The sequence below is a fragment of the Labrus mixtus genome, chromosome 16 (genome assembly GCF_963584025.1).
Source record: "Labrus mixtus chromosome 16, fLabMix1.1, whole genome shotgun sequence".
In the NCBI taxonomy this organism is placed as follows: Eukaryota; Metazoa; Chordata; class Actinopteri; order Labriformes; family Labridae; genus Labrus; species Labrus mixtus.
The window spans coordinates 26,512,626-26,535,290 of NC_083627.1; the positions used below are offsets into that span (position 1 = coordinate 26,512,626).

The 22,665-nt window shown below is 39.5% G+C and overlaps 2 protein-coding genes across 4 annotated transcripts; one reads left to right on the plus strand and one right to left on the minus strand.

Annotated features, from left to right (window-relative positions):
- Positions 1–638: 638 nt before the first annotated feature.
- ccn4a (cellular communication network factor 4a) lies at positions 639–7,557 on the plus strand. The gene is made up of 5 exons (XM_061060005.1): positions 639–978; positions 3,507–3,795; positions 4,551–4,805; positions 6,512–6,705; positions 6,802–7,557. Exons 1-5 carry the CDS (start codon positions 931–933, stop codon positions 7,099–7,101), a joined length of 1,086 nt encoding a protein of 361 aa, XP_060915988.1. The 5' UTR covers positions 639–930; the 3' UTR covers positions 7,102–7,557.
- Positions 7,558–8,452: 895 nt separating this feature from the next.
- ndrg1a (N-myc downstream regulated 1a) lies at positions 8,453–21,199 on the minus strand. Of its 3 annotated transcripts, XM_061060003.1 has the most exons (16): positions 21,040–21,199; positions 17,206–17,279; positions 16,653–16,688; positions 14,163–14,268; positions 13,274–13,394; positions 12,910–12,972; positions 12,749–12,809; positions 11,927–12,013; positions 11,731–11,787; positions 11,505–11,608; positions 11,278–11,334; positions 11,121–11,172; positions 10,368–10,415; positions 9,897–9,932; positions 9,372–9,423; positions 8,453–9,012 (listed from the first exon to the last, which is right to left on the minus strand). In XM_061060003.1, the coding sequence occupies exons 2-16, from the start codon at positions 17,260–17,262 to the stop codon at positions 8,783–8,785; spliced, it is 1,167 nt and encodes a 388-aa protein (XP_060915986.1). In that variant the 5' UTR covers positions 17,263–17,279; positions 21,040–21,199; the 3' UTR covers positions 8,453–8,782. The 3 variants fall into 3 exon arrangements, 2 of the variants coding, with proteins under 2 accessions (XP_060915986.1, XP_060915987.1); XM_061060004.1 differs by lacking the exons at positions 16,653–16,688; positions 17,206–17,279; positions 21,040–21,199 and adding an exon at positions 14,799–14,952; XR_009676168.1 differs by lacking the exons at positions 8,453–9,012; positions 9,372–9,423; positions 21,040–21,199 and adding an exon at positions 9,446–9,622 and having other exon boundaries at positions 9,788–9,932.
- Between the last annotated feature and the right edge of the window lie 1,466 nt (positions 21,200–22,665).

A 22,665-nucleotide genomic window follows, 5' to 3' on the forward strand; every position in this document is an offset into this window, starting at 1 on the left:
TCAGGCATTAATGAGGAATGTCTCAACTGATAGACAACTGAATGCATCTGTCCACAATTATCTAAATATGTGCACATTTTCAAACAGTGTAAAACTAATACAGTTTTTGCTCATATTTACCTGCATGAACACTCAAACGCTCATGTTTCTTTAATTGCATGAAAATTTATTTTATGGCAAATTTGACAATAAGAAATATTATAGAAAAAAGCCACTTGAATTTAGCAATTCAATGTTTACATTCTGTCTTGGATTTGAGTCTTGGGATATGGGGATTATTTACGTGTGTGATCATCTGCTTGAAATGTTGTCTCTATGTCTCACCATATCTGCCACTATGTTCCATACCAACTGTATCTGTTTAAATCAAGATGTAGTGATTAGCCTACAATAATCCACTCCTTGTCGCCTGATTTTTTTCTTTTTCTTACATTTTTACACGTGTGGACTGTATCACTTTCACTCAAATGCATGTGAGTGCATGTGCTTACTGTTTTAAGATACACAGGGAAAATATCTGATTGTGTCCTGTAATCTTTACTTAAACGACAGTCAGTCACGTGTCACAGGGACCTCTTCGTGGCCTTGAACGTCTCCGGGTTTGCGGACACGCCCCAACCACCGGGGCTCTCCGGGGAGGAGAAGGAGGAGGATCGGGTGAAAGTGGAGCAAAAGGAAAGAGAAGGAACCGTCCCCTCGCACACTCAGAAGTATGCGGGGCTCGTCCTTACAGACCTTACGTCAGTCGGGACTCTTTAACAGGCTGTCAACCGCGGTCCGGACACAGACAGAGGTAGAGGTGGTGGAGGAGATGAAGATGATGACAGAAAGGGCACGAGGAGGATGTAGCACACCTGCGGGGAGCTGCGTGGCGAGCGTTTAACGCGGGACTCATTCCGGATTCAATGCATTTGCACTTTCACACCAGTGATGAGTTGGCTCCTGTTGTGGATTCTCACTGCCGCCGGGATTCAACAGGTGGGACGGAGGATTGATTTGACTTTGTATACAACAAAAATCAAAGCGCAAGCTGTAGCTCACTTTCAGGAAGGAGAGCAACAGTGACAGTGAAAGTATTTATGTATCCTGTTAATTGTACATGGCTAAAGTTGCTATAAACGTCATATGGGGATTAGAAGAACTTTCCAGAACGCTTTTGGATTATTTGTATTTTCCCTTTGACTAGGCTATAGGATATATAATTGTTATTATACAGTAGGCCTAGACCTAGGATTTTACTTTGCCCCAACTCTTGCTTTAATAACTATTTTTTTTCTCTTAGATATACTTTGTAATGGCCCCCAGATTATGATTCCCTGATTCAATAGTCTTTTTCTTCCTGTTGTCGTATTATACGATTTCCATTGTTACTGTACGGTTAGAGAAACTGGCCTGAACCGCATCACCCTCTCTTAAAGTCTCAGACAGGAGTTCATTAATCATCCCTCAGTGTGAGATGCTGGCAGCCGCATCACTTCAGCATCACTTTCAACCTTTTGTTGCATTTTAGTGCCACCTAGCGGTCCAGTAAGACATAACTTTTATGAATAGCTTCAATAATGTTTTTCAACAGAGTATCGTCTATTTCCAAGGTTTCCACCATTACCTAGCCCTGTCTATCGGTGGGTGGATTAGCTTTTGGAAATGCCTGTGTGGGAAAAAAATGGTTATGGTAAAATTGATTATAGTTTATTACAAAATAAATAAATAAACAGTTATAGCCTACATTCCCATCCCCCCATGAGATATCTGGGCTCTTAAGTTATTTAACAAGTTGTAAGGTAATTAATGTTATAAATGTTAAAACATACTAAAACAATGCCTCTGAATGGTGTTGATATGTGATACTGATATTATAATCATTTTTAAAACACAATGTAATGCTATGCACCATATCACAAACATAGCCTTAATTGTTTGAACATGTTATATACTTATTTATAGCTGCATTAGTTAAACAACACTTGCTTTTGGAGGGACATTTAAGAGAAAATGTGTTATTGTATTTTATTTTTATTAACCCTCACCAAAAAATGACATGTAGCTGCAGGTAATGCAGGAAATGAAGTTATTGCACCAATGTGTCACAGATGTCTTAACCTATGCTTAAGAAAATGGGTCTTAAAATCGTGCTGAATTTGACCAGCATTATGTTCTTCTCTGTAAATTAGCCCGATATAGCTGTGTGCTAAACTAACTGGAGAATGGCTCAGTGGCATGGCTGTGATTAAAACTCATTCATCTACATTATCTCTAAACACTGTGGTAGCTATTAATACAGCCTTAAAGCCACTGAAGTGCAGAGAAATAACTCTAGGGTACATACGGCTTGAATAAGATGATTAAGCATGTTTCCTCTCAATTAAATACAGATGAAGTGTGCATGTGTGTATGTGTTTTACGTGTAGCCCTCTGTTGTTTGTAACATAGTGTTTTGATTTATGAGTTTACAGACAGATGTGAACATTTAATAATGCCTTGTTTGCCTTCCTTTTAACAGTCTGGTATTTATGAGGGACATTAAGTTTGTATACAGCGTTATTTTGTCTTTGTCATGAGCCTTCATGATTTCATCTTTATTTAATTTGAGATAAATAGAAATGTGCATTTTGTTTAAAATTATTTGGGATACGTAGCGTTCCAATAGGATTTGTTGCAGACAAAAAACATCTAATTTGAATGCCTCCCACATTGAATAACAACAATCATCTTCTGGAAATTTCTCAGGAACACTCCACTCTCAAAACAAGCAAAAATTGCTTGTAAAAAAAAGTAAAAAGGGGTATTTGTTGTCAGAAAAATGTCCTCTGTTGGGACTCGTGCATCTTTTGTCCAAAACTAACTTCCGAGCGCTAGGCTGTTAATGTGGCTCATGTGGCCTGTTTCAGTGAGAACATCTGCTTTGACAAAGTGTTGAGTTTTTTACTGGGCGATCTGTTTCTTTACAGAGCAGCTTGTGAGAGTCAAACACAGAGAGAGGGAGGGAGGTGATGATTAACTTTCATTGGCAGGATTTTGTAACTGTTCAGCACAGTCAGTTATGTTCAGATTATAAACATGATGATGGAACACTTCCAGAGTGTTCAACACATACAAGACGTTATTGATTTAATGGGATTAACTCACCGGGTGTTTCATTCTTTTATACTCTGTGTTTAATTTATTGCACAGCAGGACTGGATGTTTGCTCCTGCCATGTATTTTACCCAGGCAAGCATAGAAGAGGTTTGTCAGACCAGGTTTGCAAAGAATGCTGGATATGAAATAATTCAGGATTAGGGTAAAAAGAACAACAACAACATTGCCTCGCTTCAGGGGCTCAAATATCTTTCATTTCATAAAAGTTGGCTAAAGCCTAAAGCCTCTGAATTTGTGACTTGTGTTGTATTGTGAATGTAGTAAAGGTTCCAAAAGTTGAGTAAAAAAAAAGCTACAAATGTGATGCACTAAACAGCTTAGGGGTTTTATTTAGCTTTAATTTGTCCTGCATATCTTCCTTTCCTCAGGCCTACTCCCAGAATTCCACTGCTATGCCACCAACCACAGCAGTCACTACCCAAGTTGCCGACCTCTTCAACCGGACGCAGTACTGCAAGTGGCCCTGCGAGTGTCCTGAGGTCACCCCAGCCTGTCCGCCGGGCGTCAGCCTCCTCATGGACGGCTGCGACTGTTGTAAGGCCTGCGCCCGGCAGGTGGGGGAGGTGTGCAACGAGGCTGACACCTGTGACTACCACAAGGGACTGTACTGTGACTACAGCTCGGACAAGCCTAGGTACGAAAAAGGAGTGTGTGCATGTAAGTGTCACTCTACTGAAACAAACAACAGCTTTCATACATCAGGGACATGTTTTTATTTGTTTCTTTATCTTCATAGTCGGCATCATTGCACTACTGTTCAGATAAAGCAACACACCACAGTGACATGGACCAGAACAGAACAGTGTACAGTGCTTCCTAATTAACACATTTTTTGACATAAAAAGCCTGAATTCAACTTATTTGTGGGTAATAATATCAAACTTCTAGTGGACAGATAATAAGTTATATTCTGATAAAGTCTTACATACCATAGATACAGGGGACATTTTAGCACAACATTGTCCCTACATGCAGTTTAAAAAATGACATATGTTACACAACAGACAGTATTTGTTTTAAAATTCAAAATGTATTTACAAATAAAAATGTTAAAAGGTTTGATTTATTGAATTATTAGATTTGGTGCAAGCTTCTGCACTTGTTTATCCAACTGATATATGCAGTTGAGACTTCTCCTTTTTGGTAGTTATAAAGTAAAAAGCCAGAATAAGTATTACAAATTCTGGTTTGTTTAAAATTCTTAAAAATGTGAAAAAGTACAAGTTCGGGGACAATACTTATACTGTACAATGCATTGTGTTTAACCTGTTTTTGTCATTCACAGCGTTCTTCTTGTTTTTTGGTTCAGTCAAGTTGATCCCTAGGAAAAGCATTACTATCATTTCTAAGTGTTTGCAGTTTTCCTTGCAGATCTCTATAACATGTGCCCTCTTGTCGTTCCCCTCTGTCAGATATGGTGGGAACCGGCTGCGAGCATGATGGGGTGATTTATCGTAATGGGCAGAGCTTCAGTCCCAGCTGTAAATATCAATGTGTGTGTGTGAACGGTGCCATCGGCTGTGTCCCTCTATGCACAGAGTCCCAGCCTCCGCGGGTGTGGTGCCAAAGCCCGCGCAGGGTCAAAGTCCGAGGACAGTGTTGTGAGCAATGGATCTGTGATGAATCCAAAAGAGGACGTAAGACAGCGCCGCGGCACGCAGTAGAGGGTAAGATGTTTTGCATGTAATGTATATGCATTATATATTATTTTGCTTTTAGAGGATGCATTTTTTCAATTTCCCAATAGCACTAACAAATCCCCTTATTTCCTCTCAACCCTGGTTAAGTCTGAGAACATCAGGAAAGCCAAATCAAAGGGAATGCATGAAGTACTGAAAGAGCAAAACATGTTAGTTTTGAATAAACTAGGACATATTTCTGAGAAATCCTAGTCTTTAGCCAGTTTTTCCAAATACCATTGAAATTAATATTACAGCAAATGGCATTTGTCTAGATTGATCAATCACACAGCAACTGTCAGCAAGCTCTTATTTCACTTGTTTTGCAATAAATGGAAACCTAACCTTAAATGTACGAAATACAAAGCAGCTGTTCATGAAGTCACACAAAGTTTAAAAACTGTAAGAACATGCTTTGCTTGGAAAACATCCAGATCCAGTTAAGTTGTCAAACTAGTTGTGATGTTGGGGCTAAGACAAGGATAAAATTGAAAATAAATATATTAGTTGCTGCTAATTACTGTTTACCAATATATACAGCTTTTCAAACTGTCACACTTGATGTAGTGCTGTTATACTTAATATTAGCAGCTGCATTTATCTTCTTACTATTCCCTCTGTCAGAATCACAAATGTGCTAATATTCAGTAGAGCAGCACTCCCTCTTGTATGGTATTCTTTAGTTGTCTTCATGAATAAATTCAGATCTCTGAACAAATTATTTTTGAACAGTTGACCTTGTACATGTAAAGAAATGTTCAAAGAGTCCAGTGAATGAAAAGTCTTTACATTAATACCCTCCAAGGTCAAGTTTTACTTTATTTATATCCTATCAGAAAAAAGGACGAGTTTACAATTCTGTATTTTGTAGTAGAAAGAACTCATAAATAGTTTTCAAATGTGGTTGGTTAGGATTTGATCTAAGTAGACTGCTGCTGTTGCAACTGTGTGTGGATTTGGCAATTAGAAGTCAGGAGATGTGAGAGGACAGCTTGTAGTTCTGGAGGATCATGAGGTTTGTGTGTGTGTGTGTGTGTGTGTGTGTGTGTGTGTGTGTGTGTGTGTGTGTGTGTGTGTGTGTGTGTGTGTGTGTGTGTGTGTGTGTGTGTGTGTGTGTGTGTGTGTGTGTGTGTGTGTGTGTGTGTCTGTGTGTGTGTGTGTGCAGGGACAGACCGATCCTTTTCTTGTGGAAGCCCTCACACTGTTTCTGGTTTATGTCCAGTTTCCGTTCCTTTAGTGCAGCAGTGCTGAAAAGGGAAAAGTGGGAAAGAAGATCTCTCTGTGTTGTGTAATGGTGCTAATCAGTTCCAGATTACAGCTCAAACACAATTTAAAGATTAAGATTACACACAGAGACTTTGCATATATACGTTTGTAGGAAATGTCCCCAGCTGGTCCTCAATTAAAATGTTAAAAAGGGCATAGAGGACATTGATCGCATTATTATCATTAATTGGATTACAGCCTTGTCGTAAAAGGAAATGTTATAAAACAGTGTCGGTTAAGGGTACACTTTCTTCCTTTACTAAAAGGAGTTATAGCATAAGGAGTGGTTGTGTAGATATAAGCCTTATAAGGTTTCTATTTTTAATTGTCAGTTAACTTTCTGCATTAGTTCTATTTTTAAATTAAATCTATATTGTATCAGTTGGATTGACATTATCTATTGACCTCCCACCTCTGTGTTGATCCAGCTCCCCCAGCTGAAACCAGGAGCTGGCACAAGAACTGCATTACCCAGACTACCTCATGGAGCCCCTGTTCAAAGACTTGTGGCCGTGGTCTGTCCATGAGGATCTCTAACGCCAATGACCAATGTGAGCTCATCAAAGAGTCTCGCCTCTGCAACCTACGGCCCTGTGAGGTTGACATCACCAAACACATTAAGGTAAGCATTTCATTTAATCATCAAAAAAAACATACTACCTCTTAAATTAAAAATGTTCACAGGATTTACATTCTTCTTTCTACTTTCCTCCATCAGCCCGGGAAAAAATGTCTAAACATCTACAGGGAAGATCAGCCCTCAAACCTCACCATCTCTGGCTGCACCAGCAAGAAGCAGTACCGGCCCAAATACTGCGGCGTCTGCACCGATGAGCGCTGTTGCATCCCCTACAAGTCCAAAACCATCGACGTAGACTTCGAGTGTCCTAACGGGTCTGGGTTCACCTGGAAGATGTTGTGGGTCCAGGCCTGCTTCTGCAACCTCAGCTGCAAAAACCCCAACGACATCTTTGCAGAGCTGGAGAGTTACTATGGTTACCCAGAAGTCATGAACTAACAGGTGTCAGTCATGCTCTCTGCCTTCGGGAGCATCCACACCAAACCTGACCTATTTATGCTTTGCAATGTTTTGTATTTGTGTTGTGTGTGTTGAAGTATAAGGGATTTTCTTATTGTCTTTTTTTTTCCTATTGGAAAATGTGTAAATATACTAAATTGCCAAATATTTTAAGAACTGTTTTGCACATGGAAAAAAATGTAAGAGTGTGAAATATTGAAGGCTTAACTTATTTATGGAGCTTTTTGATTTGTAATAATACTTCTGCCAAACATTGTCTGTCTTTAACTTACAGGTAGATGATCATTCTTTCTGTATATATGTTACTTTAAATGTCATCATTTGTTCTTATTTGTATGTTTTCAAAGGAAGAAATGGACCAAAATGCAAAAGACAAAGCCTTATTTTATGCCCACGTGTTTAAATATGCAATAAAGACACGATGAGGGAAGATCAGTTACAAGTTTTTTTTATTATTATTTTTATAATAAATACAAACTGTTATGTCATTGTAATGCTTTTCTACAGCATTACACTGTTTTGAATAGCATCTTTACAAAGCAGCTGTTCTTTAAAGCAAAGCGTTGCTGTAGTGCAAGTACAATACAGGAGCAGAAGGTATAAGGTAAGTTCTACAGCTAGCCTCATGTTAACATGTGGAGCCATCATGTCGCTCACCCAAAGACCCACAACTACATCTACAGTGAACAAATCCATGGCACATCTTTGTTCCTTTGAGCTTGATTGCATAGAAATCCTCATAAAAAAGTTTTGTCTGAAGCCATGATCCATTAATAAAGCATAAGATATAAAAGATTTTGAATTTGTGATCCAGGCTGGGTTTTGATTAACAAACAAAGCACACAGTCTCATTGGAATGTAATAAAAAAGTTAACACCAGATTCCTGAAAAGACCGCCGACAGGAAACTGTTAAAATTACAGGGAATGTTTTGGATAACAGACGAGTTCATTCGCTGTGTATGAATGAAACACATGAAGTCTGTCCCTTAATTTTTTTTTAAAGTTACAAGGCAAACTGCCAGTTTTATTTATCTAAGTGTCTCCCCATGCTCTCCACATCTACAAATCTGCTCCTAAGCACAAACAACAATACCTCAAACATGGAAAAAGGAAGAGTAAATGATCAAAAAAATTACAGTAAGAACAGAAAACAGTCATTTACAGTCAGGTACATTTTGAGAAAGCTGTGTCAATGTGGTCAAAATGGATGAAAACAGGATGAGGGAACACAGAAATGGAATTTTTTTTTTTTTTTAGAAGTACGGTATATGAGATTATGAGAGATAAATGTACAAGCTGGTGTGTTTGTTGCCACAGCTTTCTCTGACATTCTCTGCTTCTGTGTTCCCAGACGCTGCGTTGCCCCTAACTACACACTCATCTGACTGAGGAGCTCAGTGGCAAAATTTCCTATCAGAGATGTGTTTGAGTCCCTTAGAAAGACAAATGGGGCGTTTCAGCTGCACTACAAAGTCTGCAGGTGAGTGTCCACATGCATTTTTACAATCCCAGGTTTGCTATTTTAGTGCCCCCTCTACATCGGTGAGTGTGTGTGCATAGGAATGTGTGTGTCTGTGTGTCAGTTAGAGGCAGCGCAGCACAAACCGAAAGGGACCTGGACAGGGTTTTTTCGGGGCGTCTGGAGATTTGAGGTTTCACTTAGCAGGACACTTCGGTGGACTTGGGCACGGCTTGGTCCACGTTGCTATTGCCCGAGCCATCCATGGAGCCTTCTGTGTGGGAGCGAGCGCGCTGGTTGTCGGCTGTGTGGCTGCGGCTGCGTCTGCCCTCGTTGGTGTGTGAGCGCGAGCGGCTGCCATCGAAGGAGGTGACGCTGGAGCCTGAGGCGGTGCGGGAGCGGACCAGGCGGGTCATGCTGGCTGAGGGCACTGAGGGGAGAGGTGGAAGAGGATTTAGTTAAAACACACGGAGATGAATTAGTAATGTTATAACACCTTCAAGTTCCTGTGTGAAACTTTCTGTGATGATGTTAGCTGCTCTCGTCCTGTGAGTATGTAGTGCGCACGAGTCGTTTATCAACGACTACTAAAAGGAACTTCAGGCCAAACTTCTTTATTTCACCACAAGGTGGCAGAAAACTATTTTTTTTAAACAATGAACACTCATCAAACTAGAATTTTTTAAGGACAATTATTTTTTTAAATTGCCATATTTTCAATATGTCACCACAACATTCCTGTTAAGTGCGTGCTTTCAAAGTGAAATGCTGCATGTCTTGACTACTTACTGTATCCCATGCCCTGGATGAAGTACTTGAAAGCTTCTGTCAGTTTTGCAGGCTGCAGAGAAGAAAGACAAAAAAGAAGGTGATAATCAGTCCTCCTGTCACTAATTATCACATTTGTTTACATAACACTGACAGACTCGATTTGTCATCCTGCAGATTATTGCTCAGGCTCTGAGGTATGACAGCTGCTGTGAGCAGGTGGTGCACGAGGCAAAGGATTACAACCTGACAACTACGGTTCATGTCTGCTACTTGCTAATGCTCTTAAGTTACATATTTATGGTTTTAGTAATTCACTTGTATGGCATTTTATGATTATTTAACTGACATGTTTTACCGACAAATGAATGTATTTTGTTATTTTTTGTTACTGCATCAGAGCTCTGTGAAGTCCAAGACAAATTTCCCACTGGGACAATAAAGTTAATCTTAAGTGCAACCGTCTTATGGCATCCACCCGATTATCCAGCCCTGTCCGGTGTCGAGATTTTTCTGTTTCTGTCACACAAACACAGATGTACACACCTGGTCAACCTGGGGCATGCCTCCACAGTCAGCCATCTGGAAAGAGCAGAAGAAGAAAAAACACCATTAGTGTTTAGCATGGTAGTGCTTATACATTTACTGGGCAAGCGCCATTAAACTTAACACGTCCCATTTGAACACCTGGTCCCTGCAACCTTCAATTAGTGTTTCTCCAGATCCTGAACATTTGGCCCCAAATGAATGACGCCCTTTTTAGCACTAAAAGCGACTTGTTTTCAGTTGTGGATCATAAACGGTTGCCACAGGTAAAATAAGAAAGTAGGTCAGCTGCAGCAGATTGCAGAGGTAGCATGCATACACACGGACACTTTCAGCTTTTCAAACAGCTGGTTAATATGTCACCAGGCAATTGCTGACTCACTGGAATCTTATCAGCTGATATCTTTCCATGAAGGCTATTATAATCAGTATGAGGATATTGGGCAAGGGTGGAGAGCAACAGGCCTTTACCTTCAGGAGGGTGGTCTTTGTTGGGTCCAGCTTGGTGTTGCACTCAACCTGTGGGTACACATAAGAATTTTCAGCAAAGAAATTTTACATTTACAAACATTACAAACTGGACTCACATTTATTTTTCAGCCTTATGCACCTTCAAACACTAACTTTCCAAGAGTTTCAGATCTAAAAAAAACTAATTGTAAGAAGGGATAGATAGGGGATGGGAGGTTATTTGTCCTTTTTGCTGGACATCCTCTCAATGCCATTATTTCTTAAAATAGATTATTCATTGTACGTTTTTTTATTAAACATTATTCTCTTTGTTTCTGTTTTTAATGTTAATTTTTTGGAGGCTGAATTATAAGTTAGCTATAACTAAAATGTATTTAAAATATCTAACAGTATAATCAAATTGAATTAAAAAATATATATCGTTTACTGAATAGCTTATCAATCCTGGCTATGGCTTATAATGCTAACTGTAACATACTGTAACAGATTTGCTGGGGGATTTGCAGCACCTCTCTGATCTAATGGCAGTCGCATATTAAAACTTTTCTACATCACTTGTTCTTGCATCAGTCATGTTCGACAGTTGTCCTTAAGCGTTTAATCTTGCGTCTCTTTTTGGCTTAAATGGTTGACTGTAGTTAATGGGAAACACGTTAAGTACATGTTAGCCCGGTCAACTAGAGAAGGGAAGTGTTATGATTAGCATTAAAGGCTTGTTTACTATATCTGTGTGAATGCTGCGCCTGAACTCACCACAGCCTCCACAGCAGGAGAACTGTCGCCAACCACTAGCAGAGATGGGCACCTGGATAAGAGAAACACTAAATTACAAAGCAGCCTGACATATACGTATATCACATTTTATATTAAGAGTTTTGTTGATATTTCATTGTTGCTAATGACAACTTACTTGAGGGTTCTGACATTACTTCCAGGGACCGGCCTCTCAATTTCCAGATCCCTTCGACTGCAGAAAGAGAAATGTTATGAACAATCTTGAACAGATTCAGATCTTTTTTATTACATTCTAAAGATTTTAAAACCAGTGGCATGTTTTGTTGTACATTAAGTAGTGAATTTGGCCCTAAAGACTCTTTACCCTAACCCGTAAAAGGAAAATGTTGACCAAATGTTTACCTTTCGTAGGACTTGACGAAGAGATGCAGGTTAAATTGGTTCATGTCGTTGAGGATGTGATGGCGGAATGTTCCGATCAGGTCAGGATTGTTGTGGATTTCCTCCTGTGGTAACCAAAAACAAAATCTGTGGAACTCATTGAGCACTAAACACCAATAAAAGATAGTTTAGCAACATGCTAAAAGTGCACTACCAGTGAGAAAAGAAAGATAATTTGAATCTGTACCTTTCCAAAGAGGTGGCTGATGAGCATGTCCGGCATGGCATGAGTCCATCCGCTGATCTGGAAAGAGATGTAAAAGAAGAAATGTTTAACTTTAGTCTGTTAGTTAGATCTGCCACAGTTTGCTTCTGGTCAAGTGAATGTTTAAAGGGTAAATTTGTGAAACTGTGTATTTTCAAACCATTAATGTGTGTGTTACCTTGTGTGCAGCCCAGTCCATCCATCCCTCAGCACACGGGTTGATGTTGATGAGCAAGAGTCCCTCAACCATGTTCGGGTAGTCCAGCTAAACACACAAATCATGAACATTTTAAAACACAATGCCACTTTTAGCTAGAATAATAAGCAAATATCTTTGCTGATTTTGTCCTGTTCATGTTAAATTAATAAATCAAAAAACTTTCTTTAAACAGCCAGATGTATCACTTATAGAAAATCGTTTCAGTGGAGAATTAAAAAAAAGAGGCTGTTTTAGCAGCATTCAGATGTGATCTCTACATCTAACACCTACCCCGCGGCAACATTTTCAAGAATTATTTATTATTATTATTATTAGTCAGCTAAAAACTACTCACTGTAGCTTTAATGTTAATGAAAATGATTTTTTTTCCCATTCAAGTCCTGTAGGAATCAGATTTTCTGTCATATTCTGTGTTACCTGTATGTAACATATTGTTATTTATGCTTACAAAGGCTCTAGGAAACATGTCTTTTTTCACACAGTTTTCCCTGTCAAATGTTTTTTATTCGTTAAACTATAGAGAGAGCTGCAGCGAGGAGTTAAAAGTTGTATCTCTGTCAGCCTTGTGTCAATATTGTGAGACATCCTACAGCGCACAGTGTTAGTGTTGAGCTGATCTGGAACATTCCTGAGACTTTTTATGGCTCAGCAGGCTCGAGCAATAAGCTGTGTTTCATTGCCAAAATCAGCAATAAGAAGAAACACTTCTGGTAATCCTTAAATGATTAAAACTCTTATAATTATTAATCCTGAGTGAGGAGAAAGGGGGGGGAGACTCACGGCAAATCTGGTCAGAATGTAGGCCCCGGCTCCAATGCCCATTCCAATAACACTCTTCAGCCTGTGGTCGGATATAAATAACGACTGTTAGAACAACAGGTTAGAAAATATCTTTGATTTAAGTGTGTAAAAGTCAGAGTAAAAACTGCAGCTCAACTTACCCAAAGTGCTTCAACACAGATGGGAGGGTCTCTGAAACCTGGTCCATGGACGGGTACTCATATCTAGGAAACAAAGCACACGTTGTTCAAACTTTTATTTTACAATTTAATAACAAAGTGCAATATTTATTAACTGGATTTATTGCTCCTTATTCACTATCTGTTTCCATATCATGATCAGTTAAAGAGTTCAGCCATCAAAGCACAGAGATTAGGCTGAAGGAGATAAAGACAGCACACTTGTCAAATTAGGTCACCTTAAGAACATTCGCACTGATCTACCTGTCCAGTCAATGGTCACAGACAGCCTGACATACATTTAAGTGTGTTTGTGTGTGTGGATGTTTGTGCGTGTCTGGCTCACCCAGTGGAAAAGGTGTTGGCTCCCTCATGCTGCCCGGGAGCATCAACGTGACACACGGCAAAATGCTGCATGATCTCGGACATGTCCTCATGGTTGAAGAGCGTGTTCCAGCAGGTTTTGTCTGGCAAAAGAAGGTGGAGGTGGATAAGGGATTCTTGGCAGATATTCAGGATTGACTTAAAGTAACCTGAGTGTGAGTCTCACAGGCTTTGTTTTTGTAGGTGCAGTGGGTCATCATTTAGCTCAGAAGACTTCTACTACTGTAATTATTAACTATTTTTAAAAAGCAGGATAGAATAAGTGAAAAGGGTAGAGAATTCACATTATCTACATCAGAGTTGTGAAACTAGTAATCAAAGGTCAGAAATGCATCTGTTCCCTTCTAGAGGAGATCTAAGTTGTTGTTTTAATAAATCAATTTGAACTCTTAACATCTTTTCATTCCATTTGGCCCTCCTAAATCTTACTTGCTGTGACTTTCAATTCTTAACAGTAGCTCTAACTTATAACTGGGCTGAATAGCACACTAAAAAATAATGATCTTCTAACAATCAATCAATATACTGACAAATTAACTGATGGCTTTGCCAATAGCATGACTTTTTAGAAGAAACTGTTTTTTTCAGTTTTATTTAAATTCTTATCTAAAGTTGTTTCAATATATTATCAAAAGGTCTGATCAAACTCCTTGAAGACCAAAAATACATAACTACTTATTTAATGCAATATACTTATTTTTAAATGAATACAGTAAACTAGTGGACTTTATATAAAGTTCTCTTGGGGATATTTGTTAAGTGGCATGATACTATAATACAAAACACTTGAGCCTCTAGCGACATCAGTAGATGTTTCACCAATGTAGAGCTAAATCTTGAGGCAGGCTTACGGTTCAGTCCAACATCGTGGTAGGTGAGGATCACTGGTCTGTCTCCCTTGGGCATGCCCTTCATTGTACAATGGATTCTTCCATGAGGAGTCTCCACGTCGTGCTCCTATCAAAGCAAAAACAGACCAAACTAAGTATCAAATGTGGGAAACTTTTTTTAACCAAAATTCTAAGTAAACATATTGATGAATTCTGTTTTTAAACTAAAGTAAGTATGTCACTTTGAAACTATAACAAAAGACTGTTTCCAAAGACCTACACACATCTACTTAACATTGTAATTCAAAAACCTTCGTATTTTCTGTTCGAGTTGAGGAATTAACCAAAATGTTTCATTACTCCTTAATCCAATTGTAGAAATCCTCTTAATGCCATTCAAATTTTGACCTTTATTCATTCAATGTTTTTTTCTCCAAAAGAACTTAAAACAAGCCAAAGCACTTTAAGGATTGTCCACTTCTTAACATGTGCTCACAATTTCCTCCAATAAGAAACAAACTTTATGAATATGAAGCTTTTGTCTATCCAGTGTCTTCACCTGTTCGACAATCTTATGGCTAACAAGGAGAATAAACCAACAAATCCTCTGAAAAAGACTCAGACCAAATGTGCAAACAAAGTCTTCAGTCTACTCACGCTGACTTCAATCTCAGTAACAATCATTTCCACATCAGAATCCTCTAGAACCATGTTTGCAGGAGACGAGTTTGACACCGCTCGCCACTCAAAAAAGTGTTTAGGCAGTGGCTCCCTGAGCTATAAATCCAAATGTTGGTAAGCCTCAGAAATTGTTGAGCTCCGCTCTGAACGCTCAGTTTTATACCCCCACTGCTTACCAGTTGGCTTAAGCCCCTGGCCTCCCATGGTGCATTGCAGGCTGGTCAAAACAAGCTAACTCTAGATGAAGCGATCCCTAAATTGGATCAGTCAATGTCAGACAGAGGGCCATTGGCAACTGAGTAGTCACCAATAGAAAAACAGGATGAATAAATGCGCTGCTATTATTATTCAGTAATATTGTGTTGTTCAAGGCTAAACAGCAAAATAAAGTCAATTAAGCTTTAAAAAAATACAATCCAAGAAGAGTTTCATGAACTGATTGCTTTGACCTATAACCTATATAACCTGAAGCAAAACAGAAAGAATATGTATTTCTGATAAACTCTCGATATTATTGAAAAATCATTTTTTTATAATTGTTGTTTACAATTTAACTATAGGCCAGAGTATAGTATTTTTTATGTGGAATATGTCCTGATGAGAGTACATTTCAAGTCAAATGATTATGAATTAACATACACTTCATGTTTCCAAAATATTCCCTCTATGTATATTTACACTGAATATGTATGATCATTGCTATGATAGTGTACCTATGCTTCTATACAACCATTCATTTCAAAATCTTAAAGCAAAAAAAACACTTTGAAAAAATGGTTTGAGTTCTGATTGAGTCAAAACAAGCAAACATCTGCTCAATGGTGGCCTGACATTTGGGATTTTACATGTCAGATAGTTTTTAAACCAGTTCTGGCTGCGACTGGTTTGCGCTATGGGAACGTCCAAGAGTGCTTCTAACCTATTGACTCGACGTTATGTAAACATAAACAACCAAGGATTCCCCTCACTATGTCCATCCTCTGCCTCGTAATCCTGCAGTCGAACATATGTTGTGTATCTCTGTGTGTGTGTGTGTGTGTGTGTGTGTGTGCCGAGTTGCACACGTCCTACTCCCAATGCCTGTATATGCATGTATTTAACTCAAAGGTTGAAGAGCGATTTGTATCAACTGTATCACCCTCATGGAATCCTATGGCTCTATTTGTTGTAAACTAAAGTGTAATAGAGATGTCTGACACTTATCCAGGATCCCTCAGGTCATCTTACTTGGCAGCGTGACATCAAATTAAGTCAGCAGAGCTTTAAAGGCATTTTTAGCTCTTTGATGAGACTGAGTCAGCTTGATGAAAGATCTGAACAGACGTCACACACTTTGACGTAGAGTGTACGTTTGAGGAAAAGGTCAATGCATTTATTGAAAAATGGCTGAGATTATGAACTACATGTTGACACTGCACCTTTAAGACGATGGTGTGTACCTTTAAAAACTGGACTGTGAGAGACTGGATGCTGTCCAAGGTGCTGACAGGCCCCCAGACTCAGCAGCACCCTCATACCAACCAGGATGTGTTTGTTTATGTACAAGTGTGTGCACATTAGCTACGTAATCTACCCATTCTGTAGCGGACTGAAATATAGTAGAGGAGGTCCAATTTGATTTCAGTCTTAATAACATCAAAGCAATGAAAGCTAACCGTAACAACTGTGTTCATTTGAGTTATTCATTCTTATATACCACTAGATGGTATACGACTAAAAGAGTTAAGAATAGGCTAACACGTCACATTACTCAATGAATTCATAACAAAGCTTTGTTTACAACTTGAGGACATTTTTCTATTTTTTTTTATTTTTTGTCTGTGAACATACCTTGATGACAAGCTGCTGCACAGCCTCTCTCAGACCCTGCAAGGAAACAACAGAAAATATCAAACTAATGTAATTACAATGAAACATGCAATAATCTAATATCCTGATTATGTCATCCAGTGACTGAACATATTCTCCTATGTATATGACCTCAGTAGTATGACTATAATGCTAGATAATAAGGACTAATGTTCAGTGATTTAGCAGCTTTCTTTGCAGAACTCTGTGTTACTGGGTGAGACCAATACAACAAAGATTGTCCTTATAAGTTGTGCTGCACAGAAACCATCAATTTGTAACGTTAGAGAATGTTAAAAAGATTGGAAAACACTTGTAATCTTTTGGCATGTAGTACACATGTATGTTTATATGTCATCATGGTTCTTCTGTGCAAAACTCTCAATAAACTGTGAATGAACTTCATAACCGCACAAGCAGCTTGTCAGAAATAAATCCCACAGAGCTGAGCGATACAATATTTGAGCATGTCAAAGCATATCTGTTACAACTACTTCCAAACACTATTTGACTTGGATTGGACCAGGAAACATACCGGCAGTTCCTTATCAACCAGCAGGGGTTTGGACTCAATAACCTGGATGTCGTCCATTTCAAGAGCTGCAGATGCTGGAGGTCAGAGAGAACAGCAAAGTTATTGCGTGACAGGACTTGAGACTTTTAAAACAAATCATGTTTGAAATGAAAAACAGAAAATGTGTTATGGTGCTATTTGAAGTGAACAAGGATTTCATTTAAGGTGTGGCGAGCTATAGACAGACAGATAATAAAATGACAGATTGTTTGAGCTTTGAGGCGGGTGTGTGTCTTATCTACACAAAATCCATCAAAAGAGACCTGAACTACAGACCTGAACACACTCCTGTACACACACCCAACTGTATAGGCACAGGCACATGCAGGGACTGGACCTGCTCTAACATGCGACCACATAATGGGGCCACACCTGAACCGCCTACAACAGAGACACTCTGAGAGAAAGTCTCACGAACTACCCAAGTTTATTATCGAAAATAAAAGCAGCCCCTCCCTGGTAACTGGGAGGGGAATTGGGATTGGGAATGTACATATTTTAAGAAAAGCAAACATGACTGAGAAGATACATAAGAAAGAAGAGAGGGAGAGAAACAGAGTGTAAAATAAGGCAGGGAGAATTAAAAAGAAGGGGGTGAGAAGACAAGCCAGGCGATCATGATCTTGTGTTTGAGGCTGCAGCTCGGCATGCAAATTCAATAAGCCAGTTTAGAGGGCTCTTTGTGCACTGGCACCAGTGGCTCCTGAGAGCCAGCCTTCACTGACCCAGACACAGGAAGCAACGGACACTCTGGTTCCCATCGATACAACCCAGCCTCTTTTCATGCCTCTGCTTGTTTTCTCCCTCTGTATTCTGTCTCTTTGCTCTGTTTGTCTTGGTTTCTGCTTGGTTGCAGACGCTGTGTTTACTCCTTCCAGACTTTATCCATCTGTTTGTGCACTATTTGTCTTTTTGTTTGTCTTTAAAAAAACAACATCAACATCGACCTACAGGAATGAACTGTGGTTTTCGGAGCAAGGTGGTCTTTAAGAGGAAGTGATTCATTACATTTCAAACTCCTACATGACGATCTTCCTGCAAAAAAAGAAAGAAAAAACCCACACTCAAACACACACATACACACATTTTCCTCTGACTTGGAAGAACAGAGGCCGGACTGGAGCCAGCCGGATCTCACAATAGGACAGAGGAAGAGGAGTATCAAACAACAGGTTCATTTTTCTGCTGAGGCGTCCAAAAACATGGCCGCCATCACACTGCGGGAGCTTTGTCAAGAAGGGCAAGACATCAGCCCCCGGCGAGATTCCAGAGAAATGACAGAGAAGCTCACACATTTTTTAAAAATGAAGCAACTTTTCAGACAAGGAAGTGGGAAAAATAAGTTTATGCATCAACATGGTGGGGAAATCCTCTAAGCCTATTTTACAGTCTATTTGCAAACACAGCTACAAAAAGCAGTTTATCAGCTTATTAGCTGATAAACAAGACTGCAGACTTCCTCTGTTCCTGTTGCCACCTGTTAGCCTGTTAGCATGCTGGCAGCAGAGGGGGAGCGCCTGGACGAGACAACTAGGTCACCTGCTGTTTACCCGGTGTGTGCCTCCAACTGGTTGCCTTGCTGAGCTAATGTTTCACCTGGCCAAGAGCATGGGGGGGGGGTTGATAGTTTAACCCCAGAAGATCACAATCCCACGCAAAGAGATATGAGAGCAGCTTCTTGACTTTTCTTGCAACCTGCTGCTAAATTATTTCTGCAGATGTAGAATCCTGTAAGATCAGCATGGGAAAAACATGCTAAATTCAAAATGTAAACAAAAATGATTGCTGAATTAAAAAAAAAAAAAAACACTGAATATTAGTGATTAAAGGTGAGGTGATGTTTTTGTGGTGCGTCTTTTTCTACAATTCTACAATTCACTTAGCAGACTCTTTTATCCAAAGCGACGGACATCAGAGAGTAAGTACAACACAAGCAAGGATCTAGAAAAAAGGGAACAATGTCAGTAAGAGCAAACGATCAGCTTTGAGTCTGATTGGACACACAGGTGCTGACAGGAAGTGACCAGAGGCAAAGCACAACATTGACGGCAGTTCTTGAGAGCTCTAATCAGTATAGAAACCATCTTTTTCTCACAGGGATTTTCTGTTGCTGCTGCAGCAGGGGGCTTTCTTTAAACTGGCTGTGTTCCAAACTGGCTGGGTGTCATTGGCAACAGTCACATGTTGTTTAACCAAGTCAAACCAGTTCCTATGCTTATTCCCTATTGAAACTGTGTGTGTGTGTGTGTGTGTGTGTGTGTGTGTGTGTGTGTGTGTGTGTGTGTGTGTGTGTGTGTGTGTGTGTGTGTGTGTGTGTGTGTGTGTGTGTGTGTGTGTGTGTTTTAAGAGAATGTCATGCTGTCAGGAATAAATCTAACTCACTGAAACATCTTTCTGCCCGGGGCAGAAGTGAGAATGTGTTAGGCAATCATGGACAGGAAACAGAGGGAGTATCTGAAATGTGTGTTCTGAAATCAGAACACAAACTCTATACTTTGTAGTAAAATATGGCATGCAGTAAGCAAAGCCTTAAGATGGCTATATTATGCTGCCAATACTCTGTTAAGAATAGACAAAAACACGTTTCTCATGATTAGGTTTTAGTGTTGTTTCCTAAACAGCAGATTCCAATGTTTCCACTCCACAGCCAGATAATTTGGTCTGAGCAATTAATGAAAAAACAACAACACAGGTCTACTTTTTTTCTAAAATAAATCCAGATATACAAAATGCTACTTTAAGCCGGAATATACAAGTTACAAAACATCCTGAGAGCTCAAACTCTTCCTGCTGAAAGAGAGAAAACATATGGACTGATTCGATTTGGGCAGCTGGTCTTCATTTTAAGGGAGAATCATGGCCAGGACATCCTTCCTGCATTGCCTTCATATAGTTTTAAATCCACAAGCGTCCATCTGCAGAAACAATGATTGCTTCCCTAATCTTTGGGAACTCACTTAATCTGTCAAATCCCTGGTTCTGAAATATCAGCGCAGCAGCAGGCCTGCTGTACTAAGCTGACACAGACCTACATTTTGAGATTGTAAAAGATATCAAAATGTGGGTGCTGCAGTAAAGTGACTAATGGGGGCATCAGGGCGGTTTTGAGGGGATCAACATTGATAAACATCACTAGTCCAAGCAGCTGCTGCTGCTCATTGTATGATGGATCCTCATGTATCACTTAATTTGATTAAACATTAGATAACAAAGCTGGAATACAGGGCATGTTGCAGTTTTAATTTTAAAGCAAGCAATAGAGGACGTTTTAATCTTTTTAAAATAAAATTTTGTTTAAAATGGTTGAAAACACGTTCATAAAAGCTTCCTGTCTCTTCTGAGCTTGTGTGTGTATGTGAGTGCTTACAGCCTGTTACACGTGTGAAAGCATGTTGATAAGATCAGGTAACCCAACCTGTTTACATGCTACTAGTATTATGAAATGTAATGAATACTCTCAAACACAATGACAGACCCTGCAAAACAGCACCTGTACATGTAATAACGCAGGTTTATCGCCACTTTGTATGCACAACAATAGAATAAAAAAACATTCTGCAATCGACACGTTTTGATTTGTGAGTTGGGTCTTTTCTTATATTTGTGGTTGGAAAAAAAATGAGAGATTACCACTGAAACTACAACCTGTCTCTCCATCCTGTATTGAAAAAGTATTGTACAGCCAAACAGAATACCAACGTGTTCAGACATGTAGTAAAAACTGACTAAAACCTGAAAAGTACGCAACCAGTGTTTTAATAAACAATAAAGTTAGAAGTCAAAGCAGAAACCTACCTTTTGTTTTTTTTCTGATTGTCTTGATATGAACACTCCCCAAAAAAGGTCCACAAAACTTTCTCTTTCTCTATCTTTCCAAACAGCACTATTTGTAGCAGTGTCAGAAGCGTTGCTTTGTTTATAACGTGCGACGCAAGGCGGATGTATGAGGGAATTTTATAAAGGCTGCGGCGGGGAGGGAAGGGGGTGGGGGGGGGTGCGGCCCGTCCCACTTTCCCCACCGCTCTCTCTATTGGGCAACAGCAGCTGTGGCGGAGTGATAACACACGACTCTTTCCAGAGGTTGCATGATGAGGATTGAGGAAGCTGATGACAGCTCCTCATGGGTTAAAGCAAGTATATACCAACCTGCTTCTTGACTTCCATTTCTTTTTAAAGAACTTCAATGCTCTTTTAAGGATCACCTTTTACTTTCCTTTTCTATAGAATAGCGTAGTGCTTCGGCTGTGGTAGCTCTTTTTTGTCTGCTGACTAAACAGTAAGCTAGAAATAATGCGTATCAAACTTTGTAACAGCCCTTTGCATGGCTTCTAGTGTGACACTTTGTGTGGTAATTACTTTAGTATGATAGAACTCTTGCTCTACATTATGAAGTGATGGGTGTGGAGAGGAATCTTTGATAAGCTGTTTGACTTTCATTACTCATAGGCCTATCTATTGTAAACTATAATTCATCTTACATGAAAGTCCCATGCTGTCCACACAGCTGACTTTCTAAAGATGTGTGACTGTTTGCAGCCGATGGTCTAGGAATGCAGCCGGGCCCTCAACCTTGATTTGAGGCCAAGAGGAGATTAGTGTGTACAAAGGGAAGCCCTTCCCTCTCTTCGGATCACCCCGCTGTTCCTTGATAGCCCACTTCTATTGTTTTATCACAGTCAACTTGTCCCAGAGATGCAATAATCAATACCACAGCAAAGGCAGTTTGCTGTACAGATGTTGCCTGAAAGAAAGCATGTGAGACATGTTGTCTGTCTAAATCCTCTGTACAAGTGACTTCTAATAGATATCTAATCAGGACACTACTTCTGTTAAATGGTCTCTTTTTAGTTTGACACTTTCTAAACTGCACACAGCACATGTAATCTGAGTGTTTTGAGTAGTCCGAGTTAGTATAAATGAAGGCGTCAGTATCTTCTAAGCATTTTAATTCCAGCTCTACTGTATTTATTTCACTCACTTATCAGCGTGAGTGTCCATGGAAAACTACCACACCTGCAAGAGTCTGACTGCTACACAGTGGATCTGCCAATAAGTGTTAGTATTGGCCATGAGTGTGTGAAAGGTCCTTGTTAAGACACAATAGGCGCACTGTGGGCTTGTAATGTGAGGCCCTCAAAAGGAACACATCAGACAATAGGCGCATTGGAGGAGAAAAATATAACCACTATGCTAATTTCAGGTCGGTCACATGGGGAACAACACTGATGGACAGAAGTCTACAACAAATATTCTTACAGCTCTGGCTGTTATCAAAGACAACGCATGCAGTACAGCCATGTGTGAGAGATCCATACACATCCAGATATCACTGTGAAACAAAGATTGCATTCGAGAGGCTGCCAACAGTGGAAGATTTAGTTCAGTACATAGATACATAGATATCTCAATTCTTGATAAAAC